Source organism: Sturnira hondurensis, unplaced genomic scaffold (assembly GCF_014824575.4).
Source record: "Sturnira hondurensis isolate 20B ecotype Veracruz unplaced genomic scaffold, ASM1482457v3 Scaffold0011378, whole genome shotgun sequence".
NCBI classification, from domain to species: domain Eukaryota; kingdom Metazoa; phylum Chordata; class Mammalia; order Chiroptera; family Phyllostomidae; genus Sturnira; species Sturnira hondurensis.
The window spans coordinates 8,473,042-8,493,330 of record NW_028084009.1 but is presented as its reverse complement, the minus strand read 5'-3'; the positions used below and the strand labels follow the sequence as shown (position 1 = coordinate 8,493,330).

The 20,289-nt window shown below is 64.9% G+C and overlaps 1 protein-coding gene across 1 annotated transcript; it reads right to left on the bottom strand.

The window, feature by feature from the left end:
- Nucleotides 1-1,375: 1,375 nt before the first annotated feature.
- Nucleotides 1,376-18,630, bottom strand: NTSR1 (neurotensin receptor 1). Its single transcript, XM_037059845.1, has 4 exons — nt 17,561-18,630; nt 4,219-4,420; nt 2,252-2,342; nt 1,376-1,625 (listed from the first exon to the last, which is right to left on the bottom strand). Exons 1-4 carry the CDS (start codon nt 18,263-18,265, stop codon nt 1,376-1,378), a joined length of 1,248 nt encoding a protein of 415 aa, XP_036915740.1. The 5' UTR covers nt 18,266-18,630.
- Between the last annotated feature and the right edge of the window lie 1,659 nt (nt 18,631-20,289).

Sequence of the window (20,289 nt, the reverse complement as noted above, 5' to 3'; positions counted from 1 at the left end):
CCTGCACCGGAGCCCCTCCCTGTCTGTGCCGGGCTGGGTCCTTGGGGACAGTGGCGTCCAGCCTTGGCCCAGGACCAGCTTGTAGGCCTGACCTCCCTGGCCCTGTTCCTGAGGGGCCTGGTGGCTCAGAGAAGGACTGTGGGGGCTCAAGTCACACACCAGTGCATGGCAGAGTGGCCAGGCCCGAAGTGACTGACCCTGGCTGCTGTGGCAGCCTGCTTGCTGGGTTTACGGGTGTGAGACTGATTCATGGACCCCAGGCCAGGACGGGGTCTCCTGCACCCTGAGTCCGCACTGCCTACGCAGGCTGTCTGTCCGTCTGCACGCCCCCCTTCTGGGCAAACGGGCCCCATACCAGGGGGAAAAGGCCCGTCCGTCTTGCTTTCTGGGCCTTTTCTGCCACTTGAGGCCTTGCTGGTCTAGGGCATCTCCCACCTTGTCCTAACTCGGGGGCCTTCTCGGGGCCCGGCTCTCTTGCTCTGTTTGGAGACCGGCTCCTACAGCCCAAGGAGGTGCCTGCTTTGCTGGGTGCCGGGAGCCTGGGCCGGGCCACCTGCCATAAGTGACAGGCACGTCGGGGCCTAGGCCCAGCGGGCTGCTGGTGGGCTGCTGGGACCTGCAGCTCCTCCCCCTCACCTGCAGCTGCAAGAGGCCCGCTGGGGCTCACCTGTGCACCCGGAGAGAGAGCACATCCCTGGCCTGGGCCGCCTGGGCTGGTATGCGGAGGCCAGGACCCACTGACCTGCCCGAGAGGCTAGCACGGGGGACTGCAGCCAGCCTGCCCCCCTCGGCAGACACGTGGTGTCCCTGGGGAGCCCTGATGAGAAGGAGGAGGAGGAGGAGGAGGGGAAGCCCGGCAATGCTAGGCTGACCTCTAGGGCACATCTAAGCTTTGCAGGGATCCCCTGCAGTGGCAGGGCCCCCTCAGGGCCTGCTGCTCTGGGGGCTGACTTGCTCCTGAGGCAGAAGGACCTGGCACCCTGCCAGCCTGGCTCCTTCCAGGGCCCACCTGGGGGGCGCGGCCTCCCAGCTGCCCCAGGCCCTCATCTCTGCTGTCTAAATGTCCATGAGCCTGGGAATAAGACTACCTTTCACCCAACACCAGTTTCTCCTCATGAAAGGGCTCTTTTTGGGTCCAGGAGAGAAATGATCTCTCTGGCTTTGCAAGAGGCCGAAGGGAGGGACGGGGAAGGTGGGGGAGGGGCAGCGAGAGAGGAGCCACTGAACGAAATGGGGTCTCGGGGTGTGGGTGCCGGTCCTAGGCCCCCAGCGGACCCTCATTCCGGCCGGCCGAGGGGCGGAGGCGGAGGCCCATCGGCAGGCCAGCCCCACCCTGTCCCCTCCCGGTATCCGCCATCCCCCGCCCTCCCCAGCCCTAGTACAGCGTCTCGCGGGTGGTGTGGCTGGAGAGGGCGTGGCTGCTGGACACACTGTTGGCCTTCCGGGAGAAGGCGGGCCTCCTCCGCCGGCGCCCGCCCCGGGGACAGAGGCAGGCCAGCGTGGCGAGGAAGGCCTGGCGGAAGCTGGCGGAGACCAGGTTGTACAGCACGGGGTTGACAGCGGAGCTGACGTAGAAGAGCGTGTTGGTCAGCAGGTAGAAGTAGTGGTAGAAGTCGTAGAGGAACCTGGGGGGCGCGGGGCGCTCAGACCGCAGCTGCGACAGCCCGAGGCCCCCACCTCCGGCAGAGGGGCGGCTTGGGGCCATGGTCTCAAAACCAGCCATGTGTTTTTGGGTGTGAGGGCATTTCATTATGAATTCCAGGTTCTGGCTTCTCCAGAGAAGCTGGAAGTTCTGAATGCAGTCCCTCCTGGTACTGAGTCCTGAGCACAGGGCGTGGCCACTCTGCTTTGTCCCGTCCCTGCCTCTCCCTGCAGTAACACCCCTTGCTCCCCACCCCCCGTTTCTCTGTGTGCAGATTCCCAGTCCCCAGGGCTGCGGGGCTGAGCTGGTCCAGGCCTCGACCAAACAGCTGGGGCAGGGACCCCCTCCAGGCCTCCTGGACAGCTGGGCCCCTCACCCTTCTGTCCCTCTGCGGATGGACGTTTCCCACCCTGTCTCCGCGCGGGCGACCCTTGGACCTGCCTTCCTTTCCGGCTGCTGCCTGTCCCTCCATGGCCTCCTGCCTCCCCCTGGCCTGGTCACAGCTGGGGGCCACCTGACCCGCACCCCTGCCCTCAGCTGCCCCTCTCAGTGCCCCCACACCCACCCGTTTTGGGGAGTGCACTCCCGCCCCAGCTTCCCGGTACTCACGGGGTCCACTGCTCCCCGGAAATGTAGCAGAACATGAGGCGCCGCACGTGGTAGGGCAGCCAGCAGACCACAAAGGCCACGACCACAGCACCTGAGACAGGGTCAGGGAAACGGGCCTGAGGGGGGCGCGGAGACGGCCAGTAGCGGAGTGCTGGGAGGGCGCATCGGCACCGCCCACCCGACGCACAGGTGCAGTGCCCCCTTTCTCCAGACCCTGGCCTCGCTTCTTGTAGAAACAGAAGAACAGCCCGCCCTAAAATTCCTACGCAGTGTTCAGGGGCCCCGAGGAGCCAAAACAATCCTGAGGAAGATGAATAAAGCAGGAGGGCTCCGCTCCCGGCTTCAAATCTTAGCCCCAAAGCCACAGGAGGCAGGCAAAGGGGCCCCCAGAACAACAGCCACGCACAGGCCCCCGGGGAGAGAGGGCAGAGCGGGGGGGGGGGGCTTCCTAGAGGGGCGAGTGGCCGACGCCTGGTGTGGGGAGCGGTTGGTGGGGCAAGGACGGGAAAGTGGTGCCTGGGAGCTTGGACGCCCACGTGCAGGAGGACAGAGTGGGGCCCTCACCTTGCACGCACATTATCCAAAAATAGGCAGCATGTACAAAAGTGAACTCTAGACGAAGCGAGGACCCAAACGCGAGACTGGAAACTACAAGAGGCGTGGAAGAAAACCAGAACGAAAGCCCCCAACTCTGCGCTTGGCGACGCCACAGGCCTGGGCAGCACAAGGAAAAAACGGATGTTTTGTACTCGAGAGTGAAAACCTCAGTCCCGGGGGACGCAGTCCCGGGGCGAGCAACGCGGGGCCGGGGGGCCAGTCTGCAAATCGAGTATCCGATCAGGGCTAACGTCCAGAACGGGCAGAGGACTTGGAAAACTCAAGAACAAAGCAGCAAAAAAGCCACTTTACACATGGGCGACCAAGTAGACATTCGAGCCTAAAGACACACCCAGGGCCAATAAGCCCCCGAAAAGACGCTCAGCGTCATCGATCGGGGAGATGGAAATCCAAACCGCGGTGAGGTGCGGCCTCCCAGCCGGTGGGGCGGCTGCTGCGAAGAGAATCAGACCCACCAGGAAAGCGGTCATTTGGGGCTGCGATGTGGAGAGACCGTGAGCCTCCTCCGCTGCTGGTGGGAACAGACAGCGGTGCAGCCAGTCTGGGAGAGAGTATGGAAGTTCTTCCAAAAATGGGGAGCAGGGGGCCTCCCGCCTGCCACTGCGGACACAGGCTCTGTGGGTGCGCCTTGAGGACCGGACGCTCAGTGACACAAGCCAGCCACAAAGGGCAGGCACGTGACCCCACTCCCAGTGCCAGCTGGCTTTCGCACCAGCTCTCCCCCACCCCGGGCCTTGGCACAGCCGTGCCCTCAGCCTGCAGCTCTGTGGCGGAGATCGGCTCCTGGATTTGCCGGTCTCAGTGGGACGTCACTTCCTCAGAGCGCCGCTTTGTCTGCTTCTTCACACGCGCCCCTGTCTGCACCCGCGTGGTGTGTGCTCCTCCCACTGGAAAGTTGGGGTGACCCTGCCTCTGCTGACCCGGCTCTGGGAGCCCCTGTCTGACCCAGAGTTGGTGCTCAGGAGGCTGCTGAGTGGGTGCATGGGTGGATGAGTGAGTGAGCGAGTGGACGAGTGAATGAGTGCCTGATGAGTGAGCGAGGGAGCGTGTGGGTAGGTGGATGGATGGTTGAATGAATGGATTATGGGTGGATGATGGTGGACTGATGGATGGTGGATGGGTGGGCGGGTGAATGGATGATGGATAAACGGATGACGGGTGGTGACGGGCCGGCGGCTGGGTGCAGCAACAAGGAGCACTGGGCCTGGGGGAGCCGGCACTCTGAGTCTTGGCCCCAACATGCCCACTCTGCAGGCCTTTAAACTTTGCCCCATTTGGGGGTGTAGCGCCTGCTGCTCTGCTGGACCCTGGATGTCCCCCGCCCCTCAGAGGGCCCCGCGGGTACGTACGTAGAACCCGGACCCCGTGGCGCAGGGCCTGGATCCTGCTGGGCTCCATGGCCATGCTGAATGAGGAATGCTTGTCCCCGGCCGCGCACACCTGGCCCTGCTCGTCCGCCTGGCGGACCATGACCGTCAGCTTGTTGGCGATGATGGTGTTGAGGATGGAGATGACCACCATGGGGAGCACGAAAGACATGAAGGTGTTGACCTGAGGAGAGAAGGAGGCGGGAAGCCCATCAGGCCCACTGGTGGGGGCCTAGGGCCCGAGTGTGGAAGGCACTCAGTCTAGTGGGGAGCCTGGCAGACACAGACTCAAGCCTCTGCCTGCCCCCAGCCCCTGGCTCAGAGCCCGTCTGCAGCCTCTCTGGCCCCTCAGGGAGCCCTCCGCCTAGGGGGAGCCTGCAGGCATCAAGGAGGCAAACTCTGGGGTGTCTGGCTGTGGCAAGGAGACGGGCCCTACACCCCCAGGTCTGGGCACAGAGCATCCGTGGCCACAGCCCCTGAGCACCAGGCTGCCCTGCCCAACCTCTCGCCAGGACGCTGAGCCCTGCGTCCCTCACTGTCTGTGGTCAGTTTACAGGTGGACACACACCCTCCCCTGCCCCGCCTCCCAGCACGCTGCAAAGGGATTCTCATCAGCGCTTCTCACCCCCCCCGTCACTCTGCGTCTGGGAAACCAGGTCTCGAAGAGGACAGGGGGCTGGCCAAGGTCCCTGCTCAGAGGAGGCTGGACGTGGAGACTGGACTTGCTGGATGAAGGGGACGGCCCGGTCTCCTCCCCGGGGTGGTGCTGCTGCTCACGACTGACCAGAGCTGCGGGCAGCGGAGCTGGGATGGGCCTCGGAACCAGTGTGGAGACTTGCAGCCCGGACGGGCCTCCCACGCTGCTGAACAGGCCTCGGCCGAGCGAGGGTCAAAGCTGCGTAGGGATTTCATCCTCATTAAATGTGCTTGCGGGCGTGTGGTGTCCTGGCGCCCGGCTTGTTGGGCCCCGCAGCGCTCCATGCTGGGCAGTGGCGTCTCTGTCCTGCCCACTGACCTGCTTGCTCCCAAGGCTGGTGGTTCCCAGTTTCCGATTCCCGGGAGGCTTTGGGTGTCCCCTGCAGAGACCGCCAGGAAGGGCTGCAGCCCGGGGAGGCCCAGGGGGTCTGCACTGGGGGTCCCCTGGGCTCCAGGCATCCCTCCTACCACCTCTTCACTGAGAGAGCAGAGCTTCCTCAACAAGAAGACCGTGATATCCTCACCAGGGCGAGGACGGTCACAGCGCTGTCCTGTGGATGCCACACCCCCGACCCCCCCAGAGGCCCCTGCAGCCACCAGGCAGCACCGGAGGTTCCAGATGTTGGCGGGCTCTGTCCTGCTTTCAGGGGCACTGCAGGGCGGAGCCCCTACAGTGTGCCAGGCGCCCCCCCCCCCGCCTGCCTCAACTTGCCCCAAGTCCCAGTTGCAGGAAGCTGTGATAAACTGGAGGGCAAACACGCCATGCAGGGCTGCCCAGTCTCTCGGGAGGACGGCCTTTTCCACACTGGCTGGCCCAGTGGCCATCACTGGCTTCCCACCCGCCCAGCACCCTGCCCTTCCACATCACCCCAGGTCTGACCGTGGGGGTTGTCCCCTGCCCCAGTTTCGCTGCTCTCTGTTTGGAGCCCACCTTGCGCGGGACGATGAGGGGCAGCCCTGGGAAGGCTTCAGGGCTCCCGGCCAGGCCGGGAGCTGGATAACAGGGCTCGGAGAGGCTGGGCCCGGGCCCAGCAGACAAACCGGTGAGTCACTGCAGCCGGACAGGATTTAAACAGAGCAAATGTATCCAACACAGATTTTAAACGTCGAAACATTTAAAACACTGCAGCTCAGAAAGTGCAGGCAGCACAAACAGTGCCGTCAGGCGGGGCCACCCGCTGTGGGCCCGGCTGGGCCGGTGGGTTGTGGGGTCTGGCCCGAGGTCCCCAGGGGCTCCCACTGCTGGAAGGAGTCCAGGCCCTGGGCCCCGAGGTCCTGGGTGTGAAGGGCAGAGGCCCTGGCCTGGCAGGCCTGCCTGACCAGACCCCGGGCCCAGGGCTCGGAGACGGTGCTCAGCCCAGCGCTGACTGCAGGGGACAGGAAGGACCTCCCCCCGGGCTTTTCCCCCCCTCCAGCCTGGAGACCAGACAGAGTCTGGATGGGGGGGGGGTGCCAGAATCCTGGGGGTCTGACTTCTCTCAGCAAGACTCATGGCACAAATAGGGGCTCAGGCTGGGCCCCCTTTTTTGCCCTCTACCCTCAACTTCTGGGATCCGGGGAGCAGCCCATTCCCCACCCAGGCAACAAGCAAAGAGACAGCCACCTGCAGGACCTCAGGCGGACATGGGAACACAGCCACCGGAGGGGAAGGCAGGGCCCGACGGAGACGCAGGACACGAGCAAGCTGTGCCTGGTCTGAGCATTTGTCCCAATAAAGCATGACAGTGACTTGGGAGCAGACAGGCTAATTCTGAGATTCAAATGGAAAAAAACGTATGACCTAAGGACAGCCAGGAAAGTTCTGGAAAGGCTGAGCGATGGGCCAGTGCAGGGTTGGGGACACCAGCCCCACCAGCCAGGAGAGCAGGCTGGATGGAGGCTTTTAACAACTCCTCCCCGAGGACACACTCCTCCCCGAGGGCACTCCAGGCCCTGTGCGGGTGCGGGTGGATTTGAGAGAGAGAGGGAGAGAAACGTCCATCGGCTGCCCCCTGTATGCACCCCAGTACCGCCCGGGGTGGCGTTTTGCCCTCAGCTACCCCTCTTCTCGTGCTCTAGATGCCACTGGGCCCCTGCATTCACAGGTCAGCTGCCCTTCAGGACCCACACGGGCTACAGTGACAAGCGTCTGAGAGAGCAGCCAGGCCGGTGTGGAGCGGAACGCCGAGGACCAGCACCCGGGACTCCCGTGTGGGCTCAGGGGCGGGGCCCTTGCTGGTCCCAGAACCTCGGGTGTTTCTGAGCCCCAGGCAGACGGGATGACCTGGGGACAGGACGGGCTGTGTGACCCAGAGGGGACGTGGGAGCCATCTTACTGCCTGAAAGGCCCCCATAGGGAGGGGGTCCCGGGGGACTGTGTGCGGCTCGGGGCGCCCGGCACACTCAGCGGCCTGCCACGTGGTAGTCGGACACGCAGATTCGGGTTCGATATAATCCAGGGCATGGGGTGCCTTCTACCCGTGCTTCCCGCTGGTTCACAGCCTTCAGTGGACGTCAGCCCGACCCCGCACGCGGAGCGCCCCTCAGACCCACAGGTAGAAGCTGCTGGCGTCTCACCACTTATCCGTCCTCAATCGCTTATGAGGGAAGAGCGTTACAAACACTACGTCTCCGGCAGTAACGGTGGGGCTGCGGACACTGCGCCATCTCCAAGCTGCCACCGGCACTGTGGTGGGACGTGTGGCCGTGTCCCAGGCCGAGGCTTCTGTGGCCACAGCTGGCAGCCCTCGCCACTCCCTGTGCTTGGGGACCGGTGTGCTGACCCGCCGGGTGTCAGGGTTCCTTCCAGCAGCCTCAGGGATCAAGTGTCCGTGGGATCGTCACCGACCCAGGAGAATTCGGGATTCTCGGGGCCCGGCAGCGGCGCCCAGCTTGCCCCTCAGAGGCAGACCGAGGGCTCCGAGCGAACGTCAGCTGGTCAATGCCACCATGGACAGGCTCGCCGCAGGCTGTGCCTTTAGGGACAGGGTGTTTGCGCCCACGCATCCGACAGGTGGCGTGACCTTGCTTGCCCTCATGCCCCAGCCCGAGGCACTATCGGCCCGGTGGGGTGGGGGTGGGGCCGTGCAGCGCCGAGAGCTGGCAGCACACGCTGAAGCATCTGACCACTTCCTCCTCCGTCGCTCCTGGGGGGCTATGGCGCCCACCTTGGCTCACCTGGTGGCTGCGGCCAGATGGGAAGGAAGAGCCTTTTTTCCCCAGCACCCTCAGCTTATGGGAGAAAAAACACAGACCCAGGACTGAGCCCGGCTGTGAGCTGAGTCCCGGTCTGACCCGTGGCAGAGGGCTCACTTCGCACATCTCCAGCAGGTCCACAGCGGAGAGCGATGAACTTGGAGGAGCGTGCGGAGCAGGGTGACAGCCAGACAAGGACGAGGGATCCGTCCTCACCAGCGAAGTTTTGCTGGGGGGGTGCCACCCCCAGCTCCCCAGAGGGGACACATTTTTGGGGGGCGGTAACAGAACACTATCAAGAATGACTTCCAGTCCTTGGTGACCTCTCAGGGTTGACGTCTGTCCACCTCTGTCCTTCGTCCGACCGCCCCTCTGCCCGGCCCTGGTCCCTGGGAGAGTCTGGATCAAATCACTGTGGACTCCCAGCGGAGAGGGGGCTCCGCTCCCAGGAGCCCCTGGGTTCAGCACCACGGACAGTGACTAGCACAGCGGATCGGGTGCCCCTGCAGGGCGGGCCGGGCCCAAGCCAGCCAGGGGCAGAGGCCATCCAGAACACCCACCTGCCCCCAGAGCCTCCCTGTCCTCTGAGGAGAAGCAGGCGGGCACTCCAGGCCCTGTGCGGGTGTCTCCCCACCCGGGCGCCGGCCTGCGAGGGACCTTGGCAGAACAGAGGCCCTGTGGATCTGCATCCTGTCTGCTCCGGGCTTCGCTGCCACCCTGGCTCCGGCTGGGCCGCTGGGTGACTCTCAATCAGATTAGGGGGTGGCCTCCCTCCACCTGTGCCAAGGCGGTGTCCTCCCTGGGGCGGGGGACAGGGCCCCTCCCCTGGGCAGCACACAGGGCCGGCACTGGGGGCCTGGCCTGAGCCGAGAGCTTTTGCCCTGATGCAGCAGCTGGGCTGCCTGTGCCTCCCAGAATGGGGTGGGCAGCCCCCGAGGCTGTGGGCCCCCTCACCGTGTGTTCAAATATCCCCTCGTTAAAAGGCCACGCGAATGTTCAGATCTGCGGGACGTCTGCCCAGCAGCAGCAAAGGGGCTTGAGACGTCCTTGGCAAGGGCCGGGGAGGGGTCAGAGCAGTGAGCAGGGGGTGGAGGCCAGGCCCTGGCGCATGGCCCCCACCCCGGTGCCGGACAGAACTGGAGGGAGAAGGAGGCTGAGTGTGGACGGACAGCTGTCAGGCCCAGCGAGCGCGCTCTGCCCCACGGCAGGGAGAGCTGGGGGCGGGTCCTGACCAGGACCCCCTGGCGGCCGCTGCACCCAGCTAAGTTCCCAGGAGGTTGTTCAAAATCCCTCAGCCGCGTGCGGTACAGCGAGGCCCTGCACACCTGGGCCCCACCGCGCTGCGGGCCAGAGCCCTGAGCAGGCACCAGCTGCACACAGGGCGCCTTCCCACTGCAGCCGAAGCCTGGCTGGGCTGGGGACTTGGCCTCCCGCCCCGGCCCCGTGCACCTGGCCAGCTACATGTCCTCCGTGTGCCCGTCCTCGCCAGCCGCTGAGTCTCTAGCCCCACGATTTTGAATGTTCTCCTGCCACGAAACTGTGTGGGCAGTTTAGCAAATATCCTGTTGCTTTGCAATTTCGAATTCCTGCCCACCGACAGAGTTGGTCCCTCTAGTTCCTGTGGACATCTGGTTCAGAACCCAGTGTCTTGGCTCCTTCCAACAGAATTAGCACTGCATCGTGCCTTGGGGAGAGCTGATTACGGTGGACGGGAGCCCAGGGCCTGACGGAGGAGGCCTGGGGGCCGGCCCCCCAAGGCCCCCACGGGGAGGGACTCATCACAGCTCAGCCAACATGTGGCTGTTTCTTCCCAAGTCCCCAGGCTTGGTGGGGACTTTGTGCCCTGTGTGTGACCCTCAGGATGTGACACTCTGTGCCCCTTCAGCCACCTCCCCTCCCAGGGTTTCTTCCCCGGAATGGCTGTGGTTAGCGCTCCTATACCACCCCCACCCCCCGCCCGTCAGCCCCATGTGCAGGTGAGCCTGGCTGGGTGGAGTCTTCTCAGGACAAAATCGGTCGGTTAGGAAAGAGGGGCAGGTGAGGGCCACTGGAGGACCCATGGGGCCCGCATTCCCCAAAGCACGTCCCGGGCAGCACAGCCACATCAGTTAAAGGCACCCCTTCTCTCCATTCTGAGATGAGCTTCTCTGTGAGTGGCTCCCATGAGCTGCAGGCCCAGAGCTCCAGTGTGTGGGCCGGGCGGCTGCGAACGAGGGGCCCAGACTCCGAGTTTCTCCCCTGGAGTGGGGAGCCGGCAGGGTCAAGCACCCCGTGCTGGCTCCTCCTTGTAGGGGGCCTGCTTCCTGCCCGTGAAAAGGGGCCGGTTCCCCTGGAAGACCGGCCCTCAGGACGGGGACAGCCTCCCAGACACGCTCCCCGCCCTGGGCTCTGGTTCTCTCGCCCATGGCCCCCAGCCCCCAGCTGCAGGCAGCGGAGGGGAGGCCGGGAGGCTGTTCAGGGCCTCTCACCCAGTCCCCGGGCCCCTCGGTCTGCACCATCCCTCCACCCACGAAAGGGACTTAATCTCCCTCCTAATAACGGTTTGTCACAAAGACATAATTGGTTCGTGTGTGAGGCGCGGGGAGCTCCAGGCCTGCACCGCTGGGGTTTTGTTGGAGAGAGCCTCAATCTGGCTGAACCCCGGCAGCCTTTGAGGAAAGCAAATGAGGCATTTTCCCCTCCCTGCCTGCCCCCACCCCGCCTCTTCCGCCGCTGAAATCACAGCAATTTACAGAACCATGAATGGGGCTGGCCATGGAGCCGGGACCGTGTGGGGACAGGGTGGCCTCTGAGGCGCAGGCTCCCCGAGACCCGGCGCTGCCCCCGCCCCCCCGCCTGGGCCCTGGGAGAGGGCGGCGCAGGCCCTCCACTCTTTCCTGTAGTTAGGGCGGCACACACTATTCTCTGGCCCCACAGCCACCCAGAGCTCCTGCCCGGACAGAGCCTGGTGCACCCCCCGCCCCCAGCCCCGGTCACTCCGTTGCTGCGTGAATGAACTAATGAAAGGCCGTGGCCGTCTTAGCTCCGCGGCTCCAACAAAGAACCAGGGATGAACAACAGAGCTGCTTCTCTGGCTCTGGCAGGGGTGCGGGGATAGGTCCTGGTGAGGCTGCCTCCTAGTGTCCTCCTGGGGCTGAAGAGGGGCCAGGGGCTGTCTGGCCTCGCCATGGGGGCCCCAGCATGACCTCACTGCCAGGCAGCCCCTTCCCTGGAGGTGGCGTCCATGCCAGGGGATCCCCAGGCAAACAGCATACCAGCCACGCACCAGACTCAAACTTCGAGGCGCTTCACACAGAAGCGGGCAGAGCATGTCCAGTGTGGCTGGGAAGGTCAGAGCCGGGGACTGCATAGCCACGTGCCGGCTGTCACAAGGCTCCACCAAGTGTTCCTCCCGGCCGCGATTCCTCACACTCAGCCAACTCACCAGCTCACCTTCTTCCCCATCAGCTGGGACGCTGGTCGTGAGTGGCCATCAGCAGGTGGCGCCCCCTCACTGCCCCTCTGTGTCTCTCTCCCCCGCCTCCGGAAGCCGGACCACCCTGCCCTGTCTTCCCCGGCTGCCCACTCAGGCCCTGAGTGCGCCCACTGGGGCCCAGCTTTCTAGAACTCTGCCCGACCTGGAAAGCTGGAATGATCCCAGACTGACTCCCCAGGGCAGCCGCGTCCCTGAAGCTGTGTGAGGCTTTGACAGCCTGTGGAGGAGCCTCGGGCAGGGCCACCAGGCCTGGGAGGCGGCCCCCCTGCTGGGACTGGTCATCAGGGCAAGTTTTCTCCAACGCGTCTCCTCCCGAAATCCTGTCCACGTGCTGCACGAGGCTCTTCAGCCCCCGAGTCTGCAGGCCCAGCGCCGCGGCATGTGTTCACGGCTGCGACACCCCACGCCCCACCTGCCCGGGCACCGGGCCTCTCTGCCAGGATGTGCCATGTCTGACCGGGACCCATGGTGGCGTCTCACTGGAGAACACTCCGGAGCTTCAAAGCTGCCCAATGCCAGAGGCCCCTTTCACCCAGACTCAGGCATGTTCCCCTGCCTGGGCCTCCCACTGTGACCCTGACCTCAACCCCAACAGGAGAGAGGGGAGGGGAGGGGCGGGAGGGAAGCTGAACCAGGGGACAAAGTGGTGGAGTGGGGAGGAGGGGCTTGTCTTAAACCAGAGGTGGTTGTGAGGGGCACCTGCCCCCAGCCCCATGCCGGCCCCCAGGACGCTCCTGCAAACCGGTCCGGCCCTGAGCCAAGGGGCACAGGATGAACGGGACACAGCCACCCCTGTGACAGGCTTCCCTGTGCTGACGGGCCTGCCCCACACCGGAGCCTGGCTGGGGGTCTCCTGAGACCATGTGTGGCCGGTGGGGACACTGGACCCCTCACAGGTGGGATGCCCTCTGCTGCTGGGGACGGGCACCTCCCTGGTTTTGGTCACAGAGAGCCCACCCTGCCTGGCCGGGGGCTCAGCGGGTCGGGGCAGTGTCTCGAACACCAAAAGGTTGGGGGTTCGACTGCCGGTCGGTGCCAGTACTCGAAGCAACCGATTAACGTCTCTCCCTCACCCCATGTCTCTCTCTCTCTGGGTCTAAGCAGCGGAAACTGGCCCTCCTGGGCTCCACCCTCAGACAGCAGCCCTCCCAGGGGGCGGCGGGGGGCGGGGCAGGAACCGAGGGCTGTGGCCAGGCGGCCGGCCCCGGGAATGGGCCTCCCCAGAGCCCCGGGCCTGAGTCCTGCAGCGTGACCCCAGCTCCCAGTTCAGGGGCAGTCGATCCCGGGGTGCCCCATCCACTTTGTGAGTTAGTTTCAAAGGTCAGGGAAGGATCCCATTAAAACTCAGCAGGAGGGACGCTGTGGGGACACAGGAGCCTTGGGGTGTCCTCTCTCCAACCTGCCTCCTGCCCTGTCACCCGCACCCTGACCTACTGTTGTGGGCGATGGGTGGACCCTCAGGAGGCCCCCCAACAAGTTCTGCAGAAGCCGCAGAGCTTTTTCTGGGTTGGCCCCGCCTCCCCAGGCCCACTGCTGGGGGGGGCAGGGAATAAACAGGTGATGTTTTGGGGCTCCCCACACTGAGGACAGTCTAGAGGAGGCTCTCCAGGCAGTGTGTTCAAGAAGGACGCTGGACCCCCGCTGGGTACCCCCCGGGGGGGTCCTGATGGGAGTGGAGGGTAAGCCCAGGCCAGGGGGGCCTGGGGGAGGGGTCGGTACTGAAGCTCAGGCTTCGCCCTCGTCCGGGAAGTAAATACCGACCTGGACAGCTGCTCCCGTCCGTGCACATCCTGCTGGGCACCGAGCCCGGCCGCTCACTTAGAGCAGAATGTGCGCTCAGCTTCGGCTCCAGAGCAGGGTGTGCTGCACGGCCCGGCGCACGGGTCTCCCCAAGGACACGTGTCCCCAAGGACACGGCCCCGACAGACTTCCACTCTCCCCTGACCCTCAGGAGCCAGAGCATGAGAGGCCCAACTGGGGACTTACAGTTGCCCCGGACACTGACCTCCACCCGCAGTTTGGGCTAAATTCCTGGACGGGGTCACCCCCAACAGCTCCAGGGCTCCCCCAGGGCTCCCCCAGGCTCTGGGGGCTGGGAGCGGCATGGGTTTCAGTGAAGGAGCGGTTCTGGAGTTAGTTCTGAGCGCCCAGCCCTCACACAGGACCAGGGGGAGTGGCTGGAATTTGCAATAAATCAATTCACCTCCCAGCAGACAAAGGGCTAAAGATGTTCTCTGTCTGAGCTTCCCCAAACACAGCCCGCAGTCTGCGCCAGCTCCGGCTTTGTTCCTCCGGTTCTTACGTGCCCTTTTGCAACATTGTTTCAACAATCCCTCGGAGCGCGTCTCTTCCCATCAACCACCTCAGACATTTTTGAAAGCGGCGGCGCTTCAGGTCCACAGAAGAGTCCCCGGTGGGGCCCTGGGCTGTGTCTCCTGTGTCAACAGCTGCTCAGTGGACCGGGGGGCAGTTTGCAGGCACTGGACCAGCCACAGTGGGAGACTCTGGTCCCCGGGGCGGGGGACACACACGGTGAGCCCACTGTCACCCACCCATTTCTGTTCTTGAGGATATTTTCCTGACTGTAACTTTCGGAGCAGGGGTGGCTGAGTGGCTGGAACCTGCTGAATGAGGCACCGGTTATGGGTTCGATCCCGTCGAGGCACACACAAGAATCAACCCATGAGGCATCAATCAGCGGAACAGCCAATCGGCGTTTCTCTCTCTCTTTAAAAAAGAATTACAGGCCCTGGCTGGTGTGGCTCAGTGGATTGAGCACCAGCCTGTGAACCAAAGGGTCGCTGGTTTGATTCCCAGTCAGGGCACATGCCTGCGTTGTGGGCCTAGTCCCCAGTACGTGGCACTAGAGAGGCAACCAGACGTTGATGTTTCTCCCTCTCTTCCTCCCGTTCCCTCTCTAAAAATAAATAAGTAAATAAAAATCTTTTTAAAAGAGAGTAAGAGAGGGAGACCTGCAGGTGGAGAGGGAGGGGTGGACGGCATCACCGGACCTTGAACAGGCAGAAGCATGTTGACAGCCGATGGTCGTCACCATGAGAACAAATACGGAGGGTTTCTGTGTGTGGGATCTGCCTGCTGAAAAGCAGGGTGAACAGGAGGGGCCTGGAATGATCCAGGAGGCACTGAGTTCGAGGGTGACAGGCTCCGGACAGGGGGCCACAAACCCACACTGGCCTTGCATGGATTCTGACCTGCACGTGGAGAGCAAAGGACCTGGGCCAGCTGATGGCTTCGGGGAAGGAAGAGCCTTCGGGGAAGGTCGGAGGACTCACGACCTTTCGGGTCTGTCTGCAAAAAAGCGCTGTGCCTCGTGCCCTGGAGAGACGTTCACTCGGATCAGACCGCAGCCCTAAATGTAAGACCTAAGACTAGAGGTTCCGGAAGACACCAGGGGAGGGAGTCTGCACCGCCTCCACCTGAGTGCGTCCTGCGTCCCAGCAACGTGTCTCCTGGTTGGCACTTGGGATGAATGCTTGTTCTCACTCCTGCAGCTTACAGCTCAGTCCCCGAAAGACGTCCGTCCTCTGCGGGGGCGGGGCTCGCTGGCCGCAGCCGGCGGGAGGGGACGGAGACACCGAGATGGGATGGTGATCACTGGCCTGGTTTCATTTTCCTCAACTTTGTGCACACGGGTCTCTCGGGGCCGCCTCTGACAGGGCCCTGCCCCACCTGAAGCCACTGACACTGAGCCTGTCATAGCAGGACCAGGAACACATCTGAGGTCACAGCACCAGCCGGCTGGAATGGCAGGGGACCAAGCAGGCCTCAGCCCCTGAGGGCAGGGAAACAGGAGGACAGCCATGCCTCAGTGGACAGCGGGGGCAGCCCTGCGCCTCAGGGGACGGACACACGACCCTTCGCTCACACACAGTGTCCTCCGTTCCTGACGCCATCCCTGTGATTGACAGTGTGTTTGGAGCGGCTGGGGTCAGAGCAGGAACTGGCGGGGAGATGCGGCAGCCGCCCTGCTGACTTGGGGCCACCGTGCCCCGCTGCCCTCTTTGGCTTGCCTCAGCCTGTCGCTTGCCCCCCAAGGCCCGACCCACTCAGCAGCACCCCACCCTGTTCATTGCAATTCAAAGTCGTCGCTCGGAAACCTGATCCCCAAACGACCTCGGTTCCAAACAGGGCCTGTTTGCAAGTGCTGGGGAGGGGCCACGAGTGTGGCAGCCGAGAGGGACCCTGTTGTGGGGAGGGACTATGAGATCGGCGGACCCCCAAACCCAGAGGACATGGGGGACTCGGCCAGGAGTCACTTTAAAAGCAGTGGAAATGGGCCCAGATCTGTCCAGTGGCCAGGAAGCCAGGATGGAGCACCCCCTGCCCCGGGAAGGGGAGGGTACCCTCTCTTGAGATGGCAGGGGACCATGGAAGAGGGGAAGGGGATGGGCCAAGGCCACGTTCCTGGAAGCAATGCCATTGGGTCGGGGGGTGCTCTCTGTGGGGGCTGTGCCCCCTCTGCCCCGGGTTTGACAAGGACAGACCCCGACGACTCCTGGCCCAGCACCCAGGGTCTGCGTGGGGACATCTCTGGCTGGGCAGCCTGTTGATGACGGGACCCTGCCGTGGCGTCGCACCTCCGAAGGCAGGTGGTGTGCCCCCCCTAACCCCCCAACATGGGCTGGGAGAGGCCCTGGGCACAGCCAGTCAAAGACAGGGTCTGGGGAAAGGCAACGAGACCGCGGAGAAGGGAGTGGCGACTGTACTCCCTGGGGGGATGCCCTTGTCTGGGGCGCAGGAAAGGTGGGGGGCACGGGGGGGCGCAGCTCTTCTCTGACTCAGCCCCGCCCTGCGTGGCTCCTTGGGAAAGGGGGGCCCTCCACACAGGGGCACTGCAGACACACGTTCTCAGCACAGGTGAGGGGGGACCCTTAGTTTTCTTTCGACCTCCTGGCCCCGGCCCCTGCCCCCTCTGCCGGCCCCACCCCACTGGGCCTCAGAGGCAGCGGCCAGAGTACGGGGGGCAGGTGTGGCTCAGGCGGGACAGGGACAGCAGGCTCTGGCCCCTCCTCTGCCCACCCGACCCTCCCTCACCTGCACCTCCATCCCGTCCTGCACTGCCATGGCCACCCACGCCCTGGGGCCGCGGCGCCATTCCAAGCAGCACTTCGGCCTGCTCTTCCTCTGTGGGGCCCTTCTCTGGCAGCTCCTGCTTGAAAAGCCTTCTGCCGGGGGCGGGGGGGGGGGGGATCCCCTGCCAGGCCTGGTCCCTCATCCCCTCAGACCACCAGGGCGGGGTCTCACCCGGGGTCCCACCCAGCTGGGTTCCCCGCACTTTGCTCAGACCCTCGAGGGCAGCTGGTTGCCAGGCTGCAGGGCGGTTCGCCTCACTCAGTGTCTGCACCCCGCCCCGACCTGCCACCACGCCCAGACGCCTCAGGGTCTCCCCAAAAAGGACAACAGGACCACCACCCAGTTCTGGGCAAAGGAACCTGCCAGAATTTTTGCTGCTGCCTCTCAAGCCCTCTGCCTGCTGGGATTGGGGCTCACGTGGGGAAACTGAGGTTAAACCAAGCGTCAGGCTCAGCTGTCTCCCAAGCGTGGGAGGGGCCCGGGCAGCCGGGGTGGGGGGCACCTGCTGCAGACAGACGGACCCAGCCTCCTGGGACAGATGCTCCTGGAGAAGCCCTCGGAAGGGACTTTCCTCAGGAAAGGCTGGCACACAGGGACGCTGGTGTCCCCAAGAGGCCTCCGCCCAGGGCTCCTGAACCCCGTGACACCAGGGGACTGGAGGAGGGCTGAGACCTGGCAACCCCGGAGTGAAAGGTGACCAGGAGGGGGTTCGGGCTGCTCCCGAGCCCCATCCCTCCTGCATCCTCTTCCCGGGAGTCAGGTGTCTCAGGGCACACGCACGGGAAATGACTTTGGGATGAAGGAAGGAGGCACACTGGGGCCTCCCTGAGGACGTGCCCCAGGTGAGACCCCGGTTTCTTCCCAGCCCCCCCAAAGGCTGCTTACCTGGATGACGACCTTGATGGCAGGGGCGCCCACAACAGGGGTGCACACCAGGCCGCCGGGGTGCTGGCCGTCGGTGCTGCGGTTCTGCTGGCCCATGACGAAGAGCATGGGCACGGCCAGGAGGCAGGCGGCCACCCAGATGGCGCTGATGAGCTTCTTGGTGCGGCTGCGGGACATGAGGGTCTTGGCCTTGAAGGGGTGGCAGATGGCCAGGTAGCGCTCCACGCTCAGGCTGGCCACGTTGAGGGCGGTGGCGTAGGTGCAGGCGTCGCGCAGGAAGTAGTAGCCGCGGCAGCCGGCGTCGCCGAAGGCCCAGGGGTGGTGCACCCAGATGAAGTTGTAGAGCTCCACCGGCATGGCCAGCAGCAGCGTGAGCAGGTCGGACAGCGCCAGGCTGCCCAGGTGGTAGTGCACCGTGCTCTGCAGGTTCTGCAGCGACTTCTTGCGCGCCAGCGTGCACGTGGTCACCGCGTTGCCCACCGTGCCCACTGCGAAGAGCACCAGGTACACCACAGTCACCAGCACCTTAGAGTAGACGTCCGTGTCCACGTCCAGGTCGCTGATGGAAGAGGCTCCCGCGGGCTGCGACGCGTTGCCGGAGCCATTGCGGAAGTTTGGGGCCAGCAGCGCCTCATCCAGCCCCGACGGCGGCAGCGGGAAGGGGTCGGCGCCCTGGGAGCCCGGCGCTGAGCTATTGAGGTGCATGGTAGGCGTGCTGGGCGGGGTGCGGTGCGCCGCTCGTCGGGGTCGAGGCTCCGTCTGGCGCCTCCAACGCTGGAAGTCCAGACAGAGGAAGGCAGCGCTTCTCCGACGGGGACAGAATAGGGGGAGCCCCAGGCGAGAGCTTGAAATAGCGATGGGGCGCGTCTTCCAGCGCGAAGCGCGGGAACCCGACCTCGGCACCCCGGAGCGCTCGGGGCTTGCGCTCACCGTGCGCTGAGTATCCCGCTCCTCCTCTGACTCCAGGCTCCCGGCTGCGGGTTCCCTCCTGGCTCCGATCCTGCCGCCGCTCCCTCCGGATCTCCCGCCGGGCTCTGGCTGCGGGGCGAACCTGTGGCGACCAGCGGAGCGAACGCACGGCAGCCGGCGCGCTCACTTCCTTGCTCGTGCCCTCCGCGCACGCCCGAACCGCACACCTTCCGCGCCCCCGCCCTCCCGGCTCCCGCGCCTCTACTGAGCCCGCGGCTACGCGGCGCGCCCAGCCTGGGGGGCGCCGGAGGAGGGAGGAGGCGGCCCCAGACGCTGTCCCCGCCCCGCCCGAGTGCAGGGCCTGCGGTCGGCCCCGCACTCTCGCAGGGGCAATCCAGGCCGCGGTAAGCGTCCGGGAGAACTGGATTCCAGCGGGCGCGTAGGGATATTGGCTGTTTCCAGGCTCCCTCCCCCCGGCAACACGCCCTCCTCTGCCGTCTTCCCAACTTTCACGCCCCCAGGAAGGGAGCCGCCTCCTCCTCACCCCCAGCTCGCTCAGCGGGGAAGAGGGGGCCGTGGTGGGCTTCCCGCTGCGGTGGTCGGGTGGCCTCTCCCTTCTGGGGCGCCTGCGCGGAGCCAGAAGCCGGCGCCCTGGGGCGCTCGCACACTGGGTGGGGTGGGTGAGCGGGGCAGAAAGCAGGGAACAATGCAACACCCCTCCAGGCTGCCTGGGTTCCTGATCCAGCACCCTGGGGCGTTCGATGCAGGTGTGCCCCGGGACCCTGGCCGCCTTTTCACTGCCTGGGCTTGGTCATCAGAAGGCCCCAGGAGACCCTGAGCTGGGTGGGGTTTGGGAGGGGTGGTCTGGGGTCACAGCCTCGGGGCCGGCTCTGTCCCCGCGTGGGCTGGCTGCACCTACCGTGCTGGGGATAGGGATCCGAGTGGGCAGCGGCGGGCGGGGCAGGGAGGGGAGGGGGTCGAGATGAGGAAGCCCCGCCCAGCTCAGGGTCCCGCCCCGCCCCGGGGTGAAGTTCAGCCTAATGAGCTGATTGATGGCCAGCCTGGGACCATATGTATTCTTGTTTTCGGCTAGCCTTGGGCTTGCCTGCTTCACCGAATCCTGTGTTCTCGCCAGGGCATGCCCGCACGAGAAACTACACAGACGTTTAGCTTTCGAAGCGAACACCAGCGCCCCACCCCACCCAACCCGCCTGAAGCCAGTATGACCAATGGGGTCACGGGGGCTGAAACGGGGCTTCACTACTTAACTGAGCGAGTGTCCCCGCTTCTCGGCGCCTCGGTTTGTCCAGGACAGCAGGACACTCCAGGGGCCGAGCTGCTGCTGCTGGGGCTGGCAGTGTTGGCCCAAGGTTGGGGGGCGCTCAGCGCGCAGCTGTGTCCAGAACCAGCTGCTGTGGAGCAGCTGGTGCCCCGGCCAGCAGGGGGCGGCGGGTGAAGTGCCCTGGCCAACAGGCTGCTGTGACGCCGTGCCGGAGTGGACGGTCCGTTCTCTGGAAGACCAACCCAGCAGCTCAGAGGTCGTGGAGCCGGGACCTGGGTGCCCAAGGCACAGGAGGCAGGTAGGGTGGTTTCTCCAGACCTGTGGGCACTCGGTGGTGCCACCGCAGGACTTGTGGAAACGTCAGGCCTCACCAGTGACGGTGGCCTCGGCCCCCACCGACTGGGATCCCCTTGGAGGAAGGACCAGCTGGCGGCCCCTGGGGCCTCCCCCTCTCTGGGCCAGAGCTGTAGCTGCCAGGATGCCTCGCCGGCTCACTGTTTGGTTTTCAAACCCTGACCTTTCTGCCTGCGGGAGGTCG